Source organism: Genypterus blacodes, unplaced genomic scaffold, assembly GCF_046128005.1.
Source record: "Genypterus blacodes isolate CSIRO-AG114 ecotype Tasmania unplaced genomic scaffold, CSIRO-AGI_Gbla_v1 ptg000214l_1, whole genome shotgun sequence".
Lineage (NCBI taxonomy): Eukaryota > Metazoa > Chordata > Actinopteri > Ophidiiformes > Ophidiidae > Genypterus > Genypterus blacodes.
In genome coordinates this window covers 142,353-164,006 of record NW_027467013.1, presented here as the reverse complement: position 1 = coordinate 164,006, position 21,654 = coordinate 142,353, and the positions used below count along the sequence as shown (strand labels likewise).

Here is a 21,654-nt window from a genome sequence, read left to right as displayed (position 1 = left end):
TTGGGGAAGTGAGTAATGTTTTTAACAATATTTAAAAAAAGAAGAAGAAAAGATTGTATCCGATGGGTGGAGATAACAGAGCCCTGAGGATGGAGAAAGAGTTCTTGGCCTTCTCTCTCTCTCTCTCCTCTCTCCTCCCCCACCATCCTCCGCACTCCCACCCACCTTCCCTCTGCTTCGCCTTTAGCCGTGACAAAGTGAAGACGGGCTGTGGCATTGGCCGCCATTCAGCCCCGACTCTCTCATCGGCCCCACAGAATGCCTTTCAGGGTCCCCCAGAGTAACAACTGCTGCGTTTTATTACAGCGTGAAATGGGGAGTGAAAGACCCCTATGGATGTTCCTACTTAGCCATGCAGAATGTGTCACTGTTGGGTAGGACGATAAGAGCACAAAGGGGAAATCAGCCGCTCCAAACGCTTTTTTTGTTCAGACTCCGGTCCGTAGACACAACCCATGCTCTTGTTTACATCTGAGAGCCAAACAATTTGACATCTTTTTGGGGAGGAAATTTGCACAGATATATGTTAACAACGTCCTTCATCCTGTCGAACAGATGGTTGCCCTGTTGCCAGCTTTGAAAGGGAGACTGGTAAGTTAGCGCCCAAGTCGAGCGGTCGCAGTGTGTCCGGTTCAATTATGTTCTATGTTTCTGTTTCTGTGCTGCGTTTCCACAGATGATTGCAGAATGAAGCCGTAACGTATATGTGTGTGTTGGCATTAGGGCTCCAGGTGTGCAGCGTTCCAGCTAACATAGAACATACAAGAAACCTAGAACTACATGGCATGGAGGGAGGCATTATGTCATCTGAACCTGCAGTTATACATCCATATTTATACAAAAACCATCATTAAATGCAAAGTTTGTTAGCAGAATTACTGAAAACGTTCCGAAGCAATTTTGACAAAATCCATCCAAGGAGCAAACCATTAGGTCCAGGCACAGATCCAAGATAATGAGAATGTAATCAAAAGATAAAATCAGGTCTTAATAACGAGACATTGGACGTTTTTCAACATTTTTGTCATTTTTATGTGAATTTACGTCATGTTTAAGTCGTAGAGTAATCTAGGAATTTGTATTCATGCAGTAGTGTTGTCTTGACTCAAACTCACCACAACATCAATATTGTGACGTGTGTGTGTGTTTCCTTGAGGAACTGGCAGCAGCTGATATGTTTTGGGATTCGGCGGCAAACTGTGTAAATAGGAACGGGGCGCTTTGATTGATGAGAGCACCTTTGTAATCATACACAGCCGTCCTATTTGCTTTGGCGAGACATCTGTCGTCGGCCCCGCCCCTCCCCTGCTTGGATGTCAGGTTGTGGGTGTGGCCGGGGGAGGAACGCTGACAGAGTGTCGGCTTTCAGCACACCTGCAGAGACACAAACGCTTATCTTTTCTGATCGTGGGCTCTTATGACATATCCACTCATTCGGCAGAAACCACTGTCCCGCTAAAGACATTCTTCAGATATCGCCTTCCTGTTAGCATTCAGCAGGGATCCATTGTGCTCAAGAGTTAATAAAAACACACACACACACACACGGGGGTGGGGGGGTTACACATTACACATCTCCTAAACACACACGGCCAACATTCTGATCCGTGTTGCAATCTGGTACACAATGTGCCGTCTTAATTCATTCTTTCGCTTGGCACGCCAACCTGCGCGTCTCGGAGGTAGCCGCGGTTCTGTTTTCACTTTCCGTGTCGCTGTGAAAGCGGTGAACCATAAAATGACACATCCTCAAGAAAAGCCGTCGGAATGCGTTCGTTTGCCATGTACACAAGATCTTTCACTGAGTAAAATGATCTGGATCCCCCCGGCTTATGCCTGTGTGTTCTGTGATTTGTAGAAGGGATTTGGGGGCTTTAGCATGTGCGTCTCCTGGCATGATCGCAGCCCGAGTCGTTGCCCTGACGCCTCATTGTTCCAACGCCGAGCTCACGAGGCGCCGGGATGCTGAGCGTGCTGCTACTGGCCGTCCACGCAGCAGGCGCGTCTCTCAGAGGACGCAATCGAGAGCAGAAGTAATGACATCTTAAGGTCACCGGATTATTAATAGTGGTAATATACAAATGCCGAGGCTCTGCGGACGGCGTGGCGTCTGTTCTCATATGTCATCTTGAACCTCTCTGAAGCATTGAAGCAGGTTTCCTACCTGAAGCAACCGCAGTTTGTTTTGGAGCGCCCGGCTGTCATAACACAAACCGTCTCCCTTTTTTTCCCCCGCGCGCCTTCCAACGCTCACTCTGGAACTTCACTTTGTATCGCCGGAGAGAGAGAGATATATCCCTATATGAAGTAATTAAGAAAACTCCCCCTCCTCCCCCTCCCCGCCCAAGTTTAACAGCGTTGAAGGGTTTAACGCCCGTGTGTCCTGACAGGGTTTGTCCAGGAGCGGAGACGAGGCTCAGCTTGGTGTGTAATCGGGGGGCTGGCAGGCGAGCGAGCGTACGGGCCCTTGATTGCAGCGTATTCCTGCAGGAGCGAGGTTTATGTTTCATCGTGTGCCCGTCCACCGCACGCCATTAAAAGCAAATAAACGTTTCACAGGCAATGGCATAATAACGACAGAGCTGGCTAATGAGAGAATTAAAGACTCATAAATACAAATCTGGCTCGCAGGCCGAGATGTGAATATTCTTACATCAACATTGCGTTTAATGCATCCTGGACGCGGCCTCGTTTAACCGCTCTGTTAACTCTAATACACAGATCCTCCGTAACATCGCTCAGTGTGGCTGCGGTGATCCGTCCTCAGAAGATACGTTTTTGGGTTTTGGCCCAGAAGTGACCTCTTACACGCTCGCACAGCTCTCAGTATTTACTATGATAGATACTTCCCCTCTCTGACCTCACTGACCGACATGTTGGACTCTGCCGGATGAAAAATGTGCAGTGTGAGTGTTGCTGAGACTGCACTGTGCCTCGCCTCGCTGCAGGACCGTAAGCTGGTGCAGGAGACTCAATTGAATGGAGTTGAATGAGTGACTTTGGCAGGTCTCGGGTCGGTGTGGTTTGGGCAACTCCCAGCGCTGCACAGAAGCAGGGCCCCGGCGGTGGTTTGACTCTGCGAGCTCCTCTCTCCTTTCACGTTGGCTCCCTCGGCAGCATCAGCAGCTCATCTGAGCGAGCGCCCTGCCCCCGAGGCGGCCTTCAGATTCTATTGGACATGCATGAACCTTTTTGTGTTAGATTGAATTCGCTCTTATTGAATCTGATCCGTCGAGGGCGGGTTCTTGTATTTACAGCGAGATGAATTTGACCGGATTGGTGAATTTTTCGTTTTCAATTTTTACCATCCCATTATGTCGGGCAAAGTGACTTTGAGCTACACTCGCGCTGAAGCTTCTCTTTCATCTCGTGCCGATGCCAAACATCCAGCAAATCTGTTCCACGTGTTTTTTAAAAAGGGAATCCCAAGAACATTAAAGCGAGTGTATCATTTATTAAGCACTCCCGATTCATTGTGGTAGAGAGAGGGGAGTTTGGTGCCAGTACCAGTGTGTATCAGGTCTAGACACGAGCCGAGGGAGGAGGAGAAGTGGCGGGAAGTGAGCGAGCGAGCGAGCGAGGCGGAGACATTGCGGGAGGTAAATAGTGAAGAAGGAATCTGTCAGGGCTCATACAAAGACCAAATTCCAGCATTGGGAGATTTCTAGAGAGAGGGGCGAGGCCGCGTTCAGCCCACGTCTGCTTTTGTAAGGGGATTGTTTATATCCTTTGAAGGTATGCGGGTCATCTGTGACAAAAGGTGTGACTGCTTATTGTGCGTTCGCAGGGGAAGTGGTTGAGTGTCAGGCCGCCAGTGTTAGCACGCGGGGAGCAGCATCTCCACGGCAGCGGCGGCTCTTTGATGTGGCGTCCTCTTTGAAGAATTGACACCCTTCTCCTTTTCACAGTGCCTGGAGCCCTGCAAGGAATCCTGGGACCTGAAGGAAAACCAGTGCCAGGATTTATGTGAGGTATGTCACCGCTGCAAATACTCGTGGCTGAGTCAGACCGGAGTGTTTGAGGGGAAAATTCAATAAGAGGAAAGTTTGGGAGGAGTGTGAAGTAACTCTTTCTAAACGGCGCTGCAAGCTTAAATCAAAGCTTCTTTGATTTACTTACAGCTCCAGTGAGTCATTATTTGAAGTGTAAACAGAGCAAGCCCTTTCTGCCCACAGAGGTGCCTGTTAAAAGTAATCTGACATACATTTTTCCTCTCCCCCTCCCCCCTCCATCTTACACCCCCCCTCCCCCCAAAAACCCCTCCACAGCCGCTGTTTCCCAAGAAGCACTACGAGTGTCTCACCAGCTGCGAGTTCCTGAAGTCAGTGGAGGGGGTGAAGCAGGGCGACTGTCCGGCTCCAGAGAAGGCCAGCGGCTTTGCGGCGGCGTGCGTGGAGAGCTGCGAGGAGGACGGGGAGTGTTCCGCCGTCAAGAAGTGCTGCTCCAACGGCTGCGGCCACACCTGCCAGCTGCCCAAGAACCTCTACAAAGGTAATGAAAGCCAACGGGCCGCCTACGCACCCAAGGCCTCCTCTTCTTCTGGGTTTCATGTAGACCCCAGACCGGCCAATCAGAGCGGCTGATCTCCAGTTAGAACATCCAATCCAATCGAGCGTGCTGATCTGGTTACATTCTATAAAAACAAATGTGCCGACTGTGGATTGTGTGAAATACATTTTATAGTTAGGCATTATACATTTTATCCTCAGGGTTTCAGGAAACTTTGCCGAAAGCTCCCAGGGCGCCGAGCCGTCGTGTCAGAAGACTTAGAGACTTGGAGGAAAGAGCTTCAACTGTGTTATATATGCTATATATCAGCGTTGAACTGTTGGCAGCCAGAGGCCATAACAAAGTTGAGGAGATGTTGAAATGAGCTCAGTGTAAGATGAGTCCATATCCAGCTTTGAGCCAATGCAGTTACAGAGCTGTACGCTTCCACACACACACACACACACACACACCGCAGCACGGTTTATGTATGTACACGTGTTCGTATGCGTGATCTCGATCTTGATCTCGATTCTCCACGTATGTAATTGTCCAAAGATAAGATTCTACTACAGTAAAGGATTTCTTTTAAAGACATGTACGCACCGGTGTTATTGGCGTGAATGGAGGCCGCTGCACTCTGAGGAAGGAGTTACTCAGACGCGTGAGCCAATCCAATTGAGTTTCCATTCGATTCTGCGTGTGGATTTCCTCCCCGGCCGTGTTTCCCCCTCATAAGACGATCAAGCAACCAATCGTATATACATTACTGGATGACAGAATCCTAATTCCATCTGTGTGTTTTCGCCCTAAAAGTGCTGGAAGGAGAGGAAATGTACTCAGTGAAAACACAGAAAGGATGAAACTCTTTAATCCAACATCTAAACCTTTGACTCATTTCAGAATCAGAGCTCCTGCCTGATTTCAGTGTAAGATTCCAGTCGGGTAAGAAGTCCCTGATGGAATTCCCGTCTGGGTCGGCAGTGTTAAAGGTCTAATTAGTTGCTCTTGGTCTGAAGAGTGTAATTGTTTCTGTGTGTGCACAAGTGTCTATGTAGTCTTTACAATGATCATCCACAATGCTGGAAGCCATTAGCAAACACAAGCAGGGTGAAATGGAGCGTTTCCCCCACGGAGATCATTCTCAGATGTGTATGTTCGCCTGTGTGTGTGTGTGTGTGCCAGTGGTCTCCGTGATCTTGGCCGACCCCCTCTGGGTCTCTTTATTCTATGGCTTACAAAGCTCCTCTTCTCTTACATTAATGGAGTCCAGTGATATTAAACTTCCTCTACTGGTCTCTAACGTCTTCCTGGAGACAAACTCGCCAAGGTGTCCCTCAGATCCGCACATGCTGCTCACCAGGCTCCACTATTTCATTTCATACCTGACATTTAGTATTCAGCCTCAGTCGACCACACACACGCTGCAGGGATTAAATAATATTTCCACTTGGGGGAGCCGAGCCAAGCGCCGAAGCATAAAACACAAAATTAAAGTGATAATCTGGCATTTTCAAACACGCTAAGGAACCCTCTAAAAGCTCCTGTACTCGAAGGTATACGCCGAGTTGGATGCAAATATCTCCACGTTGCTTCGGAGAGTGTTTTCCCTAAAAGGTCTGACCTGCTAAGTGAAAGGCAAATAGCTCCAGAATGCTGCAACTCGCACAAAAACAACAGAAGTGACCTTTTTCAGATGTAAATGACCTGAAAATGACAGAATGGCTCAAAGCTCGGTGTATAAAGACGACAACAGCCAGATGGAAGAGATGCCATATTCTGTACGCTATACTGCAGTACTGCATGTGGAGCTTACTTAGGTTGTACTGCCTGTGCACAGATCAAACCTCCAGTGCCGTGGGCGTGGCAGGAGGATTATGAGAAGTATGTGAGAAGTGCGAATGACAGGAGGAAATTAAAAGTGAATTAAAGTTTAAACGTTTTTATCGGCACCGTCACTTAACACGTCAGCCAGTTAATCAGATCATTAAGTAACCTCAGTTTACGGGAAGTTTCTGTGCCGCATTGATGTGAAAGTATGTGGGTTACACACACACACACACACACACACACACACACACACACACACACACACACACACACACACACACACACACACACACACACACACACACACACACACACACACCACCACCCCCACCTGTAATTAGAGCAGTTGTTATGATAATATGTGCGTGAGTATTGATAATTATAATTTTAACTGTGTAATTGTTGGCACGAGTCAGACATGAATGGACGCTGTACTTTGGGTCGTGCCTCAGCAGGCGTTACATCATGATTTGGAGTTGATGGAGTAAGAGTGCGGCCATTGAAGAATGAATACTGTATGATTCTTGGACCAAATCTGACCCAATAGTTTTCCTTGGAAAGAGCAAGCTGTGCAAGAGTGTATTGGTTACCCTCCCACACATTGCGGAAGAGAAAGATATGTGTGTGTGTGTGTGTGTGTGTGTGCGTGCGCGCTCATGTGGGGGTACGATATGGTACGGTTTGTGCTTTGCAGGAGTATTTGTGAGACTTTGTGGGAAGATGAGCTAAGAGGGAGGGAAAAGAGGAATGCTGTGGTACTGATGGTACTTCTTATTGCACAGGAAACGTGATGCGCACACACTCGCACACGCACACTCACACACACTGCATTGCGTGGAGCTGTGAAACCACAGCACAATAACCCACAGCTGTTGGTGTGCAGAAAGCTGTTATCTGTGGGACAAAACGAAGTCCTGACTCCATATGCATGCGGCTGAGCGCCCCTCCTCCATCTTTCCAGGGCTTTATGTGCGCCAATCAATCAAGTTAACATCCGCTGTATGAGGAGTGAATGGTGATATAAGTAGATCAAATGTGCTGCACACAAAACACAATCTTGATGATGTTGTTTAGCGTGGAGCCTTGCGGTAGCCTTGAGCGTGTGTTGATGTTGTTTATAACGTGGAGCGTCGGCGGGCCACTCCACGGTGACAGGGGTCCAACATAATGGTCTGAAGTGCTCTGTGATTTATTGAGGGCCGTGAGACATATTCAGCCTTCCCTGTACTTCCAAACTTGCTTTTCCAATCTCCATCTCATTATCGCCGTGCCTGCTGCTCAATCAACAACTCACTACATCTCAACGGTAATAAATCCACCAGAGAGAGTCACTCTGTCTTGGCTGCACATTTGGTTCTGTCCTGCACTTAATAAATCTCTAATTTATTGCACATGGCCACATCGACAGTCTGCACCAGCAGAAACGTGAGGTGCAGTGATGCACATGCGTGTGTGTGTGTTGTTTGTGTTAGGAAGACGGAAAGACATTATGTGCACCATCTCACATTCCTGAACTCCAACAGTCTATTTCACGACAAAGAGGCACAGCTACTGAAACACAAAAACCTCATGATGTGTCAGTGGAGAAAGTTGATGCTGTTCACCCTCAGAATGATTTTAAATCAAATGTGATGTCATATCTGTAACTCTATCACTCTGATGGTGTCTGCAAGTGGATTTCACCAAAAGGCTGCAAGGAAAATACACAATTCCTCCCCAAAGTTCCCCTACGATGTTCCTCACAGTAGTGATATCACATTTTTGACCACAGCTTCCTCTCTCACACTTCCAGGAGTCCCACTGAAGCCCAGGAAAGATCTGGTGTTTTTGGAGCAGCCGTCGGGTCAGCTGGAGATCCGCTGGTCCTCCAAGTTCAACATCTCCGTGGAGCCCGTCCTCTATGTGGTGCAGCGCCGTTGGAACTATGGCATCCATCCCAGCGAGGACGATGCCACCGAGTGGCAGACTGTGGCACAGGTAGGGGGGCTTCATCTAACACTCCATACATGCAAAGATCTCAGGCAATCTGATAGAATTTCACATCACTTAATGTTTGTGTAGCAGGCACTGTTTGAACCTTCAGCGTCACATGTCGCAGCATGCTCGCTACAGCTGTGAAAGTGCTGCGGCGTGCTGACAGACTTGTGCGCACGGTTGCACATTCCTCACAGTCGCAGTGTCTTTGAAAGTTTGGCAAAGAGAAACACGCAGATGACTGATGTGGCAGCGAAACTCACATGGGGCTTTGACCCCGCGTGAACCCTGACCCCTGCGGTTTGCTCTCCCTCCCATCTGTCCTCTCAGACTGCAGAGGAGCGCATCCAACTGGCCGACATCAGAGCCAGCAGATGGTACCAGTTCAGAGTGGCTGCAGTCAACGTGCACGGGACCCGCGGCTTCACTGCTCCCAGCAAACACTTCCGCTCCTCCAGAGGTCTGTTTGTGTGTGTGTGTGTGTGTGTGTGTGTGTGTGTGTGTGTGTGGCCCTTACATTGTGTGCAAGTTCCTGTTTGACACCTACTCTGCCCTCCATTTGTTACGGTTAAGTCCTTTGGAACAGGTGGAGTTTGAACAAAAGCTGATTCAACTCAGAACTGCTTATTTCCAAACGTATACAAACGATTACACACGGTGCATTAATCAAAAACCTATTTTACTGTACAGAAATGTTTTAAATAATTAAACGGTTTCATTTACCCTCATGCACATACTTTGCTCAATGGAGTCATAAATCTAAATATACACATGAATTAATAATGATCTTCAGACGGCTTTAGATGTGTGCCATTATCCTGTGTAACCCTACACAAAGCAGGAGGTGTGCAGGACCTTTTCTCTTGGTTTATGTCTTCAAATGAAAGGCTTTCCCCTCTTTACAGTCATTTAAAATGTAATGTGTCTGAATTAGTGTGCATATTGTCGGCCTCCAATCACTGTAAGTGCTGTGTTTCCTCCAGAGGGGGATGAGGTCACCTGGGCGCACTTCAGATCTTTGCCACAGATAAGCGAACAAGCTGCGATAGGCGTCCCGTGTTGCCTCTCAGTTGGTGAATGACACTAAATAGCCGTATAGTGCTGCGTTTTTTCTTTTTAAAGCCACGGCAATTTGTTGTGAGGCTCGCTGAGGATTGCAGGTTGCCGAATGCAATATCGCGTCCAGCTCCCTGCTGATCCAGATCAGATAGCATGTGTTGTTTGACGTGTAGAGAGGCAGAGGCCCTGTGCCAGACACTGCAGCGATAATGAGATGAAATGGCAGAGATCCAGTCTGTTTTTGTTGTATGTAACTTTTCCAGCCATTCAATACGAAGTGAACATCAACATACTTCACCATAACATACAATATCTCTGTTATTCATATAGATAAATCATAGTGTTTACGTGTGGAATATTGGCAAAGAATTCACCCCATTGTGCCAAAAACTTGTGTGTGTATCAACCCGGACTGTCAATCCAACATTTGCTCCTCAGAGCATTTGGGATGGCTGCCTGACAGAGCCAGACACACACACACAGGTGGGGGGGGGGGAAGGATTGTGCTGCAGGCGTGCAAACTGATCCCCAATCAGGCCAATCAGCAGCAGATCGTTGATAGATTGATGGGAGCTGTCACGGGTTTGACGAGCCGCCGGCCCTCCTGTCATGCCATTGTTATTTTCGTAGCACGGCTGTATCATCTGATTGCAATTTTGCACCAGTGTACTTTGTTAGAGCAATTTGTAAGAGCCGACCGCTTATTTGTCTTGCACGGCCCAGAATCAGATGGTACAGTGAGCCGACGCGTCCGATTGTGCTTCTTGGACGGGGTGAAATGTGTTTCAGGTGGGAGAGGGCGGGTGGGGGGAGGAGGGGGAGGCAACTGGGCTGTGGCACGAATCATTCTCTCATGACAGGACTTTCCCCATCTGCTGCATTTGGCATCTGGAGCCTCGTCTCTCCTCTCCTCCGTTCTCCCACCGCGCACCAGGCTGACTTCAGCACTGTACGCAGCAGCTGGCAGCAGGCTGGGTCGCCACGCGTACTGATAGGTTCAGAACCGGCTGTGATTTGGACAGACACACACACACACACACACAGGCTAGTTAGGGTGCTAGAGGATGATGGAATGCGAGTGTGAAGCCAAAGTGAGCAGCATGTGTTTGTTAACCCCTGACCTTCACTGTCGGTCCTGCTGAATGCTGTCATAGCCCTGATGTGACACCTGTCATAACATCTCACCGCAGATCGTCAATGGAGAACTAATTACTTTACACACCGTCACACTGGTCCCATTCTTGACTGTGGCGGTGACGTGTGGCCAGTCAGTCTCCACAAATGGTCTGCCTTTTGCATCCGTACATACATTTTCACATCTGATTATTTTCTTGTTATTGCTACGATTTCAGATCCGGCCGCTCCGCCCAGTCCAACCAGCCTGCGTGTCACCAACACCACGCTGACAGACGAGGGTCTGGTGACCGTCCGCCTCAACTGGACCGTGCTGGAGGAGCCAGACATTCCCATCCATCACTACAAAGTGTTCTGGAGCTGGACGGTGCCCTCCAAGTCCATGGTGCCCTCTAAGAAGAAGAGGAGAAAGACCACCAACGGGGTAATCTTCAACTTCTTCTTCTTCTTCTCCTTTTTATGCTGAAATGTTCTTTCTGTTCTGCTATATGGAGTCTTGTCCAAGATCATTTCATCTCCTCCTCCCGCCTCAATATACTGTGTAAATATCCACCCACAGGCCCTCAGAGGAAGGAAGGATAAACACGGAGCGGCAGTTGAATTTGATTACGCTCACTTGCAAGGCTATCAATCACACACAGATTGACACAATGCCCCAGTCATCGTGTTAACACGTTACACAGATGGAGGTATCCTTTACCGCACATTGAACCTTTGGAAGAAAAGACGTTTCTAAATATTCTTATTCAGTCATAAATCAGAATTCCAGGCCTTCATTTTTCTTAAATATGTTGATTTTGCGTCACTCAAAATGTTAAACATGTACGGAGGAAGGATTCTTTCCTGCTCTCAGGTTTTGATTGTATAATTCAGCCATTGGCAAAGTGGCTTATTTATGTAATTATAGAACATGGATACCAGTCCACTGAACACGGAGGATAGGAACTCCAATGGTTATGAATGATTGTAAGATCTTGTTTTGGATGAATTCACCTTTAACGAGAGAAATATCATGTTTAAGGTAAAACAGCATCATTATTGTCCGTGCCCTTGTTACGCCTTGGAACGCTTCACTATTCATGCTGGAACACTTTCAACTATATCTTCCTGCCAGAAACTAAAGAGATTTGGTGGCAACTTGCCTGGGATATCACACATGCAACAAGCCTCGCTCGCAATCGTCTAGAAAAGAAAAATACCATTTGGTTATAAAAGCTTAAACAAACAGGCAAGTTGAGGGTCTACCAAGTCGACACGGTCCAGGCTGCGTGATGTGGGGCACAAATGCTGTTTACTTGTCGAACGATGCGTTAACGGTACGTCATCCCATGTATTGGACGTTATAAGAAGTAGGGCATTTTTATTTTTGTTCTCTAAAGTGAATGGTGAACTTTTGAGCTCCCTAATTGCACCTTGTAGATTACGTCACCCCCCCCCCCCCCCCCCCCCCCCCCCCACACACACACACACACACACTGGCAGAGAGATAACTTCACTTAATTAATTTACTTAATTATATTGCAGCAACTGGCAACCCGTTACCCATTTCTCACAAATCAAAATCCTTTTTCCTGTTCACTTTTAGGTAATAACTTTTAGATAATAAATTTCCCAAATATTGATTGGACTATGACAGAGTAATGACTTGTGAATGGAGCAGCTGTGCCTAAATCCACTTTGAAAAGTTGAATTGCCCTGATAAATATTGTGATTGGATCCCATAAATCACAGAGTGACTTCATACGTTTGGCTTTCTTCATAAAGTCTGGTAAAATGAATATAAACAGTATAGTGAAGCATAGACACAATACATCCAGTAACATGTGATCTGATAACCCGTAGCCCCCCATGGCTCCGTATCTGAGAAGGACATTTCATTAGACGCTCCAGCAGAAAGAAGGTTTGTCTAGACAGCCCACCTGCGCTCTGTAGAGTCTTCTGCCGAATTCGGAGTTGAAATGCGTAGCATATGTGGCACGGAGGAGATAGAGGTGGGAGACACCAGACACCTATTGACACATGTACTACTGGTTTCCACTTTGGCACCTCGGGGGCTTTGAATGAAGCCTGCTGGGAGAGGAATGTCAAAACATGCGCGAGTCAATAACATGAACTCATCAAGCTCACGCTGACGGTGGAATGCTGTGAGTCAAGCGACGGCGAGGAAGCCCTGGGAGGCTCTGATAACATGGCTCCCTCGCCGTGCCCTGACAGCTATCTCCTCACCAGCATCCCTTCATCAGCGCCACATGTGCTCCCAATAACAAGGCTTTCCCACAGACCTGAAGCTGCGACGGGCGACAGGGCTTTGTGAGAAGGCTGTCAGGGACGACGTGGTGTCATCCCGTTCAGGCCTGTGCAGGATGATGGCTGCAGCCGACCCCAGCGGTCTGGCTGACGTGCAGCGTTTTCAGTAAAGTGTTTCCTGTCTTTGCAGGCTCAGACCTGGGTGGATCTGGACGGACTACAGGCAAACTGCAGCTACACTGTGGAGCTGCAGGCCGTCACGTACTGGGGTCAAGTACGTCTGAAGAGCTCCAAGGCCTCCATGCAGTTCAGCACCGGCCAGAATAATGATGCAGGTGAAGAGGGGACGCTTTGTGCTATGATGTTTGTTCCTTCACTGTATAAACCTATGTCACCATAAAGCAACCGGCATCAGCTTCGCTTACACACACGCAAGAGTCTGGCTAAAGTCAGAAAGACGCTAAGTGAGCCACGATGTTTACATGAGCTGTGTTCAGTTGTCGTCCATTTATAGTCTCGTTTAGGTGTAAGATCGCAACATTCCTCATGTAGCCTGTCAGCCCCTGCAATGCTCATATTCCTCCGTCTGTATTCTTTTGCCGTTTGCGACCATCTGTGCAGTATATTTCACAATATATTTCTTCCAAGATCTTGCTTCCTCGCAAGCTAGCTAAAAGTTGATTTACACTGAAGTTGAAGTTTACACACATATCCATGTAATGGCAAAGATAAATACATATGTCAGACATTATCGACCGCATTGTATCAGGATGTCCCACAGAATGTTGTAAAATGTCCAATTGCGATTAACGGGGGGATATATGCGTTTATATGTCGTGGCTAATATCAACCTGGACCGCCTTTGCTAGTTGAAGCAGCTTAGCTTAGCATTGTCCGACTATTGTATGTGTGTACACTTAGTCTGACTTTGTACTGAACCAAGAAATGAACTTGTTGAGCTTTGGCCACCTGCATTTGCTTACATTTGTTTTAGGTAAATGCAAAAAATTTAAAGTTTTTAGGCAAACGATAATCGGACGCTTAAGAAAACATGAATGCTAAGTTACACAAACAGCACATCTGCATTCATTGGAAATTTCTGCATGTTTAAAGAGCACAAATCAAGTTTTAGACCTATGAATGTGTATATTTTATGCACGTGTGGCTCCAGAGGGAATTGAACCTCTAACCTTGGCAGTCAGTGCTGCGCTGTACCCATTGAGCTAAAGTGCCACGCTGATGCATAAAGAACGAGTTGTAACTGCTGCGAGCGCACAAAGACATGACTGTGTGTGTTTCTGTTACCATGATGGAGACTTTAACCACAACACAGTCCTTGCTGTGTCTTGGCCACACCAGTAAACGTTCCTCCTTTCTCTTCCCAGTCAAGTCCGTGCTGAAGTCAAAGAAGGAGGAGATGTCCCCCGTCGGGTCCACCCTGGCCAAACGCCCTTCTGGCCCTCTGGAGGTCGGCACGCCTTTTTACCAGGATGGCCAACTGCAGGTCCGCGTTTACTGGAAGAACCGAGGAGGTATGGGCTCCACCGTGTGAATTTATCGCTGTATTAAACTCTCATTACCCCACATTAAGCACATCAATCACTTTGACTTATCTACAGCGTCATAAAAGTTTTACGATTGATTCTCGGTTACTCAAACTGTTGGATATTGCATTTTGTGTCAGTTGGTGTAAATGAAAGCAATCAAACAATGCCTCTTTGTGGGAGCTTGGTAATGTGAGCGCGTGGCCCGTTGGTGTAACCTGCACACTGAGTGGCAAAGTGGAGCCACTGTTTAGTAAAGAACAATAAACACGGCGAGCCGAGCTGGAGCCGTGGGATGGGATTTATTGACAGCTGTATTTAATAGGTCCTCGGCCTGGTGTTAGAGTCCAGGCGGCCCATTTGGTTTTACAAGACCTGATGTCATAGGGAACACAAACAGTCGCGGGTTGCAGCACTGCGAGGGGTTAAAGCGTATAAGAACGCCGAGCGTCCCAGCGGCGTCCGTTCTCCTAAACCTTCTGTTAATACCGGAGTGGAAATATGGAAACCTTGAAAGCGGCGCTCTCAGGGTAACCTGTCAAGTCCCATCGGCTGGTCTATGTTATGTTACTAATATATGTCATCGCCCAGGCCAAACTCCACATCTTAGTCAAGAATGCGAAAGGCTGGCGAAAGGAGAGGCTTGGTGAGAGACCAACTGCTGAATCAGAGTGAGGGAAAGAAAGAAAGGGAGGGAGGGATGGAGAGAGAGAGAGAGATGTTAGCAACGCTGGCTGAGTGATGCTGACGGGGATCAAGCATGACTTCAGAATCTCTGCGTTATGGAGTGGACTTAATCCTGGTCCAGCTCCCCTTTTTCTCTCTGCAGCGTGGCTACTGTCACTCATTAGGATGAGGGATGACCCCGGCTCGGACTCTGACAACTTGCGTTACAGCACTGTAAACACTCACACACACACGCACACACAGACACAGATGGCCCGCAGAGATGGAGTCTCTGGACATCTGGTTTGTGTGACGGGGGAAAGGGGACAGGTTAACTGAACCACGATTAAACTCTCGCTCGTTGTCTCTGTGATCCAAAGCAGCCTGGTCTCTGCGTTGTCTCCAGCCGACCAAAGAGAACTTTACTGTACACCAAATCAGATAATATATCGCTGTCTGCCCGACACCCAGACAACAGACAGCAGTCCGGTCCGGTGGCGGTGGCGGCGGCGCTTCTGAGGCGCTTTGCTTTGCTTCCAGTTGTGATTTATCGAACACCGGCCAGGCTCTGTTCTCTACCTGATTTCCATGTCCCCTTTCTTGTTTTACATACCACTTCCCCTCTCTGTCAGACTCAGCTAAGCATATCTTGTTTATTTTTTCCCAATTTCCTGCTCCCTGTAATTCCTCTCTTCTGCTTCCAAAGAGCTCAGGGGCTCCGGGTGCCAGATCTGTGTCTAAGTCTTCAAAGGGCCTCTTTTATCTCTCCACAACAAGCCTGGCCCCCGCCGAGGGGCGAGCGTAGCATAACTCAATTATTAATTGGAGAAGTATTTCACATATCTGAGCGACACAGCTGAAAGAATAATAAATCTGGTAAAATAAGACGAGGGTGATGGGAGGATACGTTCTGCTGATGAGCCCACGAGCATGGCTGCTACTCCACTACATGCATGGTACTAGAACTATTGTGCTGTGAATAAAGCAGAGCTGGACTCAATCACAAATGTGCTGACTTGAGACTTGACATTATCTTGAAGCACTTAGTAACCCGTGGACTCAAAGACATGACAACTTCCCAACCCAAAGATAAAGCATGCTACTGTAAATGTTCTTTTTATTGTCATATTTATCTGTATTTGAATCCAATTATATGCTTGTAGTTGATCTGGAATACACAATTGTATAATTGGTGTAAAAACCTGAGACTTGACATTCAAGATTTTGACTTGTCTGTCATCTTAGGACTCGACTTGTGACTTGACGATCCATTGTTTCCAACTGGTCCCAGCATTTGTTCCCTCCTCACCTGGTGTGTCTAACTTGCAACGGGTCATGACAGAATGTAAACGTGCTGAGTTGTGATTCTTTGGACTTTTGTCTTCAGTGAACACATGGTAAAGCTTTGAGGAAGAGGAAGTCATTGGTTTATAGCTGATGCTGGATAAGAAGAAAGTGCTTTTAAGTTTGTTAAAAGACAGATCATTAATCATATATCACTCCTCTGGATCAAAGCGATCACATTATCAGATCTCAGCCACTCATCTTTTCATCCATACAGATCTGTTCTATCTGACTAAGTGTGTTTGTAGGAAGTTACAGGATGTAGTTGCTCTTGGTTGACACGCTCTGTTCTCCTTCTCCATCTCTCTCCAGACCCCACAGTGAGCCGCTACCATGTTCAGTGGATGCCAGAATACTGCAGCCACAACGAGACAAGAGGACCAGAGAAATCTGTCACGCAGGTCAGTCTCCATCAGCTACCGGGAGACACGAACAGTCCGCAGAGCCGCGGCTTCATCAGCAGCTCTGTGCTATGCAAAGCACGTGCCTCCACTTTTGTCTGGCCGCTCGTCTAAAGAAAACAACTCCGCCGAGCTCGGTCCGAAGCCCTGTTGTGATGGATTTGCACTGGGCAAATCAACTGGCTGTTGTTTTGAATGTTATGAGTCAGTCGTGTGGTCAGGCATGTGGCGTGTTGGCCTATAAAACGCATTTACTTAAACAATGTTTCCCGGAATAGGGGGGGGGACCATTCACCTCCGACGGCCCCAGCCATGTTTCTTGCGCGAGGCTTCTTGTAGGGCGCAGTGGAGCTTGGGTGGGGGTTGGGCGAGCTCGGAGGGGGGTAGGCTGTTTGGGCTCAGGCTGATACAGGATGGCAGAGGCCTGGCAATCAACACATTCTTTGGGGACCGGCTCCCTCGTTGCTAGGAAATATACATCCTTTTTCTATAGATCACTGGGAAGGATTCCAGCCTGTGTTTTTTAGTTCAGTGTGTGAGCGCAGCGCCTCATTCACATTTAATCAAAGCTGTTTCATATCAGAGAGAATATACACACACACCCTTTCTCTGGGGAGCGCCTATTAATGTGCAGCCGCTTTATTACCAATGCGAGATTTAAATCCACTAGTCAGCAGGAATTTTTTTTTGTTTCCTTCGTAAAAAGAGATGAGGGAGGCGTTTTTTTTTCTTTGTTAAGATCAATACGCGATTAAAGCTCGAAAATAGTTTTAAGTGTTAGTGTTGCACAGAATTCATTAAGATGGTTTTACAGGCAATACTTTGTCAAAATTCCATATGAATCCACTTTGGTTTTCCCTGCATCTTCATTACGCTCCGGCCCGTGTTTGTGCTACATTTGGAAGCTGTAAAAGCGAAATCATTTATATTGCAGTTTGAATGGGATTGTAAAGGCTTAACCCCTAACATGTGAGCGTTCAAAGCCGTCCTGTAATATGGGGCATGTTCCTTAGGCCTGAGTGGGAATGTGATCCTGCTTTGGCTCCGTGTATTTAATTATCTCTGAAGCTCCATGGGACCTGACCCGGGTGACATGTCAAAGTCATCAGGGCTGAATAATGTGTTTCTTGGCTCAGGAGAACTACATCAACCTCCCGGGCCTGCTGTTTTCATGCAAGTACAAAGTCACCGTTCACATGCTGAAGTCCAAGAGACGCTCCAAGGACGAGAGCACCACCTTCCTCACCCCATCCTGCGCCACCATACGCAGCAAGACTCACAAACACATCCCCTGCCCCGGAGAGGGAGGTGAGTATCCGGCCGCTTCACACATAAAAGGCATTTTAAAGTTAGTGTTGATGCTGAGTTTGGGTATATCTATTTTCCCCACAGCCGCTCCCGGGCTTCCGAAGGTGTTGGCCAAGCCCGAGAACCTGACTGCTTCCTTCTCGATCAACGATGGAAATATCACCGGTAACTTCCTGTGGCGTGTGTCCAGGGTGGCTCCCCATCAGAGGATCACAGGCTTCCAGGTCACCTGGGCCGAGGTCACCACAGAGAGCCGGCAAAACAGCCTCCCCAACAGCATCATCTCACAGTCCCAGATCCTTCCTCCGGTAAGTCTGTTTTGAAATTATAGCATGGTAGAGTAACGGCACAGTCGGCCTGTATCATCTGAAGTGTAACTAATGATATCGCCCCGCCCTGTAGCTAGAGAAATGCTCTCCTCAGCGTTTCATGTTTCGGAATCAGGCAGTGTTGATGGAGCTCTAAGGCTAAAGCCGCTGCGGCCGCTTTGCATGAATCTCGTGATAAGTGGCGGCGTGTAGATAACAGACAGCGGGAGCAGATCTGAGGAAGCGCTGTGCCCACCGGTGCAAGATCTCCTCCTCTCTCTCTACCTTTTCATCTACCTTCCCTCCCTTCCTCTTTCATCCTCCGTGAGAGCTCCGAAAACCCCGGCGATTCTACATAATCTGCTCCATCAACAACACGTTCCGCCTGTCTGCACCTCCCCAGCCTTGCCAAGCTTATCTATAAATAAAACCACCCACCGCACGCTTTATCCAAGCTGGCAGGGCACACAAAAAGAGAGAAAGCAGACACAGTCTTTGTTTTTGTCTGTGGCTTATGCAAAGAGAGCTGTGAGGCTGATGCTCCCGAGGTTTACCCACCATCTCTTTCCGTTTCAAGTCCTCTCAGTTCTGTTGCGCTCGGGCTGATTCCGTGTTCTCTTCCTGTTTTGTTTGTAGGATCATAACTTGCTCGTAGTGTCCAACCTGCAGCCGACTACCTACTACAGACTGGAGGTGCAGGTTATAACAAACGCAGGGGAGGGTCCTGCCACCGTGAAGACCTTCCTCACCCCCAACATCTTACCAGTCATCCAACACCGTGAGTACAACTTTGTTATCGAATGGTCGCGGATTAACCTTTTTTTTTTTTAACGAGTTCAGCGATAACATGCAGGGTTTGTAACATTTCCTGCAGGGCCCAGACTCCGACAACTCCACTCGAACCACCAGAAGCCGTCGGTAGAGAGACACTGAGCTGCCGCGCCAGGCGAACCCAACAGGGAGATGTCCTGAATGCTCTCTGCTCCCGTCTGTCAGGGAAAGGAACACGTGGAAACCGAACAGAAACACGGCGCGCCAGACCATGAACTGACCTCCTTCCTCCCCCTCAAAATATGTGTTCCTCTTCTTCCTCTCCTCCTCCAGTGCTCCTCAACACGCAGGCTTTTCCCTCCTTTCCCTTCTCCTGGCTGATATTTTAGGCGGATGGGCGTCGTCGTTGTGTACAGTCACATTTATACTGTATGTCTCACACTCTGCGTTTGGTTAGTATATAGTGCATCAACTCGTCTGAGAGATCTGAGATTAGATTCAGGAATGAGTTTAATCCCCCTTCGACGACTTAATGGAAGGCATTGGAACGGAATTGTAAAAAAGACAGAAAAGTAGAACTTCATCTATTTATTTTGCGTTACCCAGTGAAGAGGCGCTTTGGCTGCAGTGCTGACGGATAATGTAACAAGATTCATCGTCGACTAACCCCCGGAATATTTCACATAGTATGTTGCATGTAAAAGTCCATTTGATTTTTGGCCTGTAAATGAATTACTTGCTTCAAATTGAAAGCCGTAATGGTTTTGCATGACAACCATTCGCATTCTGTCGGCATGAAATGACGTCTGTGTTCCCTCTTTTGAATATGTTAGCAATATTTCATTAACAGATTAACAAAGAATTATATTGGGAGTAATATGTAATGTTTATTAATGAAATTATAACTTGCGTGGAAATGATGAAATGTATATGTTTTTGGCTGTAGAAATATTTGTCGTGGAACAGTCAGTGAATGTCTATATTTATTTATGTGTGTATTACAGTTTGGTTTGGATGTGTGTGAATGTGTATGTTTTGTGTGTTTTAGTCTCCGATTTTTTTCGAACCAGCAAAAAATCTTGTAAAGACATTTTGTAAAAATGGAATTGTAAATACAGTCTTATGTTACATGTTATTTTTCCATGGTAGAATATGTACAAACTGCTAAGTAATAAAATAATCCTTAACCTATTCCCTTTGCTGTTTGTTTAATTGACTCCGCTGTGAGCAGTAAATAGACATGCTTCTCCTGCCAGCATAGGACTGTTTGGCAGTTGCCGTTGCTTATTTTGGCCGTAAAACGCCATCACGCCAGACTGCAAGTACAGCAAATTCACAGATGGGTCCAGGGAGCCTGAGACATGCTCTTTGCAAGACCAAATAAACAGGTCACAGAGCTCAACAGCCAGAGTGCCTCTACCAGAGCTCAGGCTGGAGCAGCCCTCAACATAATGCCCTGTTTCTCACAGCACTTCTGCATTTAAATCCCTCCACTGTTCACCCAGACTCTCAGCCTCGTAAAAGGAAATGTGGAAATGTTTACAAGAAAATAATGGCTGCTGTGCTGAGAGTAACAGCAGGAGAGTTAAGAATATATACAGAGTCATTGACTGGTGTATTTAAAGCCCCAAGATGATTTACCTGCTTGTTAGAGATGTTTTCGTTTTTTGCAAGTGGTATCTACAGTGATACACACACACTGCTACATATGGGACTGCTGTGCTACAGTGAGCAGAGCCTGAAGCAATGTTCTCACCTATAGTCTGTATGAGCTCCAGAGAGGGACCAAAACAATGAGGTTAGGATGAAAATGGCTGTTTTGTTCAGCAGTGCACAAGGTCTCACCATTAAGGACAGGACCAGGAGTTTGGACATGGAGAGGGGAGGGGAGGGGGTTTGGAGTGGCACTGTTGCGTTGAAAAGAATCAGCTGAGGTGGTTCTAATCTGAATGCCTCCTGGCTGCCTGCCAAGGGAGGCGTTGGGCACACATCCAGCTGGGTCGAGACCACAGAGCAGACCCAGAATACACTGGAGGGATTATTACCTATCTGTCCGGGAACATCTTGGGATCCCCCAGAGCACGAGGACAGAGAGAGGGGACGTCTGGGCTGCTCTGCTCAGTAAACAGGGGGGAAATGGATGGATGGATGGATGGAGTGACAAACTATGCGCTCAGGCATACAGAGGCTGGCTGACTTTAAATGCATTTTTCTGAATTCAGTCCTCCATATCTATGTATCTATCTTCTTAGGGTTGAGACAGTAAGTTTGTCTGTAGATATTATGTCCCTGTTGTTGTGGTGAAGACTTGTGCGTTCATTTACTGTGTAGAAATCCTGTGCTGTACTGTACGAGTGTATGTGGCTGGGGGAGCTGTTTGCATGTTGCTGTGGCATTTATTGTGTGTTAGGTATGTGTGTGTGTGTGTGTGCGTAGTGTATGATTTCTAAATGAGTGAAATCTGCTCTCAGCTCCATTTTCCACAGCGAGAGATAAATGATTCTGCGCCCTGGTTGTTCACACACTCGGCCTCTCCAGTCAGTCAATGCTTCTCCGCTCGCTCCTCAGAGATGTTGTTTA

General features: G+C 47.4%; 1 protein-coding gene across 1 annotated transcript in view; it reads left to right on the top strand.

Moving 5' to 3' along the window:
* The window catches only part of anos1 (anosmin 1), a 37,409-nt gene extending 17,172 nt beyond the window's left edge, over nt 1–20,237 (top strand). The window contains exons 3-14 of the mRNA XM_076169940.1: nt 3,909–3,971; nt 4,269–4,491; nt 8,111–8,295; nt 8,623–8,752; nt 10,704–10,909; nt 12,923–13,067; nt 14,118–14,264; nt 16,599–16,687; nt 17,824–17,995; nt 18,080–18,303; nt 18,940–19,081; nt 19,178–20,237. Coding sequence (XP_076026055.1) covers nt 3,909–3,971; nt 4,269–4,491; nt 8,111–8,295; nt 8,623–8,752; nt 10,704–10,909; nt 12,923–13,067; nt 14,118–14,264; nt 16,599–16,687; nt 17,824–17,995; nt 18,080–18,303; nt 18,940–19,081; nt 19,178–19,236 — 1,785 coding nt within the window. The 3' untranslated portion in view covers nt 19,237–20,237. The remainder of the gene's footprint in view (nt 1–3,908; nt 3,972–4,268; nt 4,492–8,110; nt 8,296–8,622; nt 8,753–10,703; nt 10,910–12,922; nt 13,068–14,117; nt 14,265–16,598; nt 16,688–17,823; nt 17,996–18,079; nt 18,304–18,939; nt 19,082–19,177) is intronic.
* Nucleotides 20,238–21,654: the final 1,417 nt, after the last annotated feature.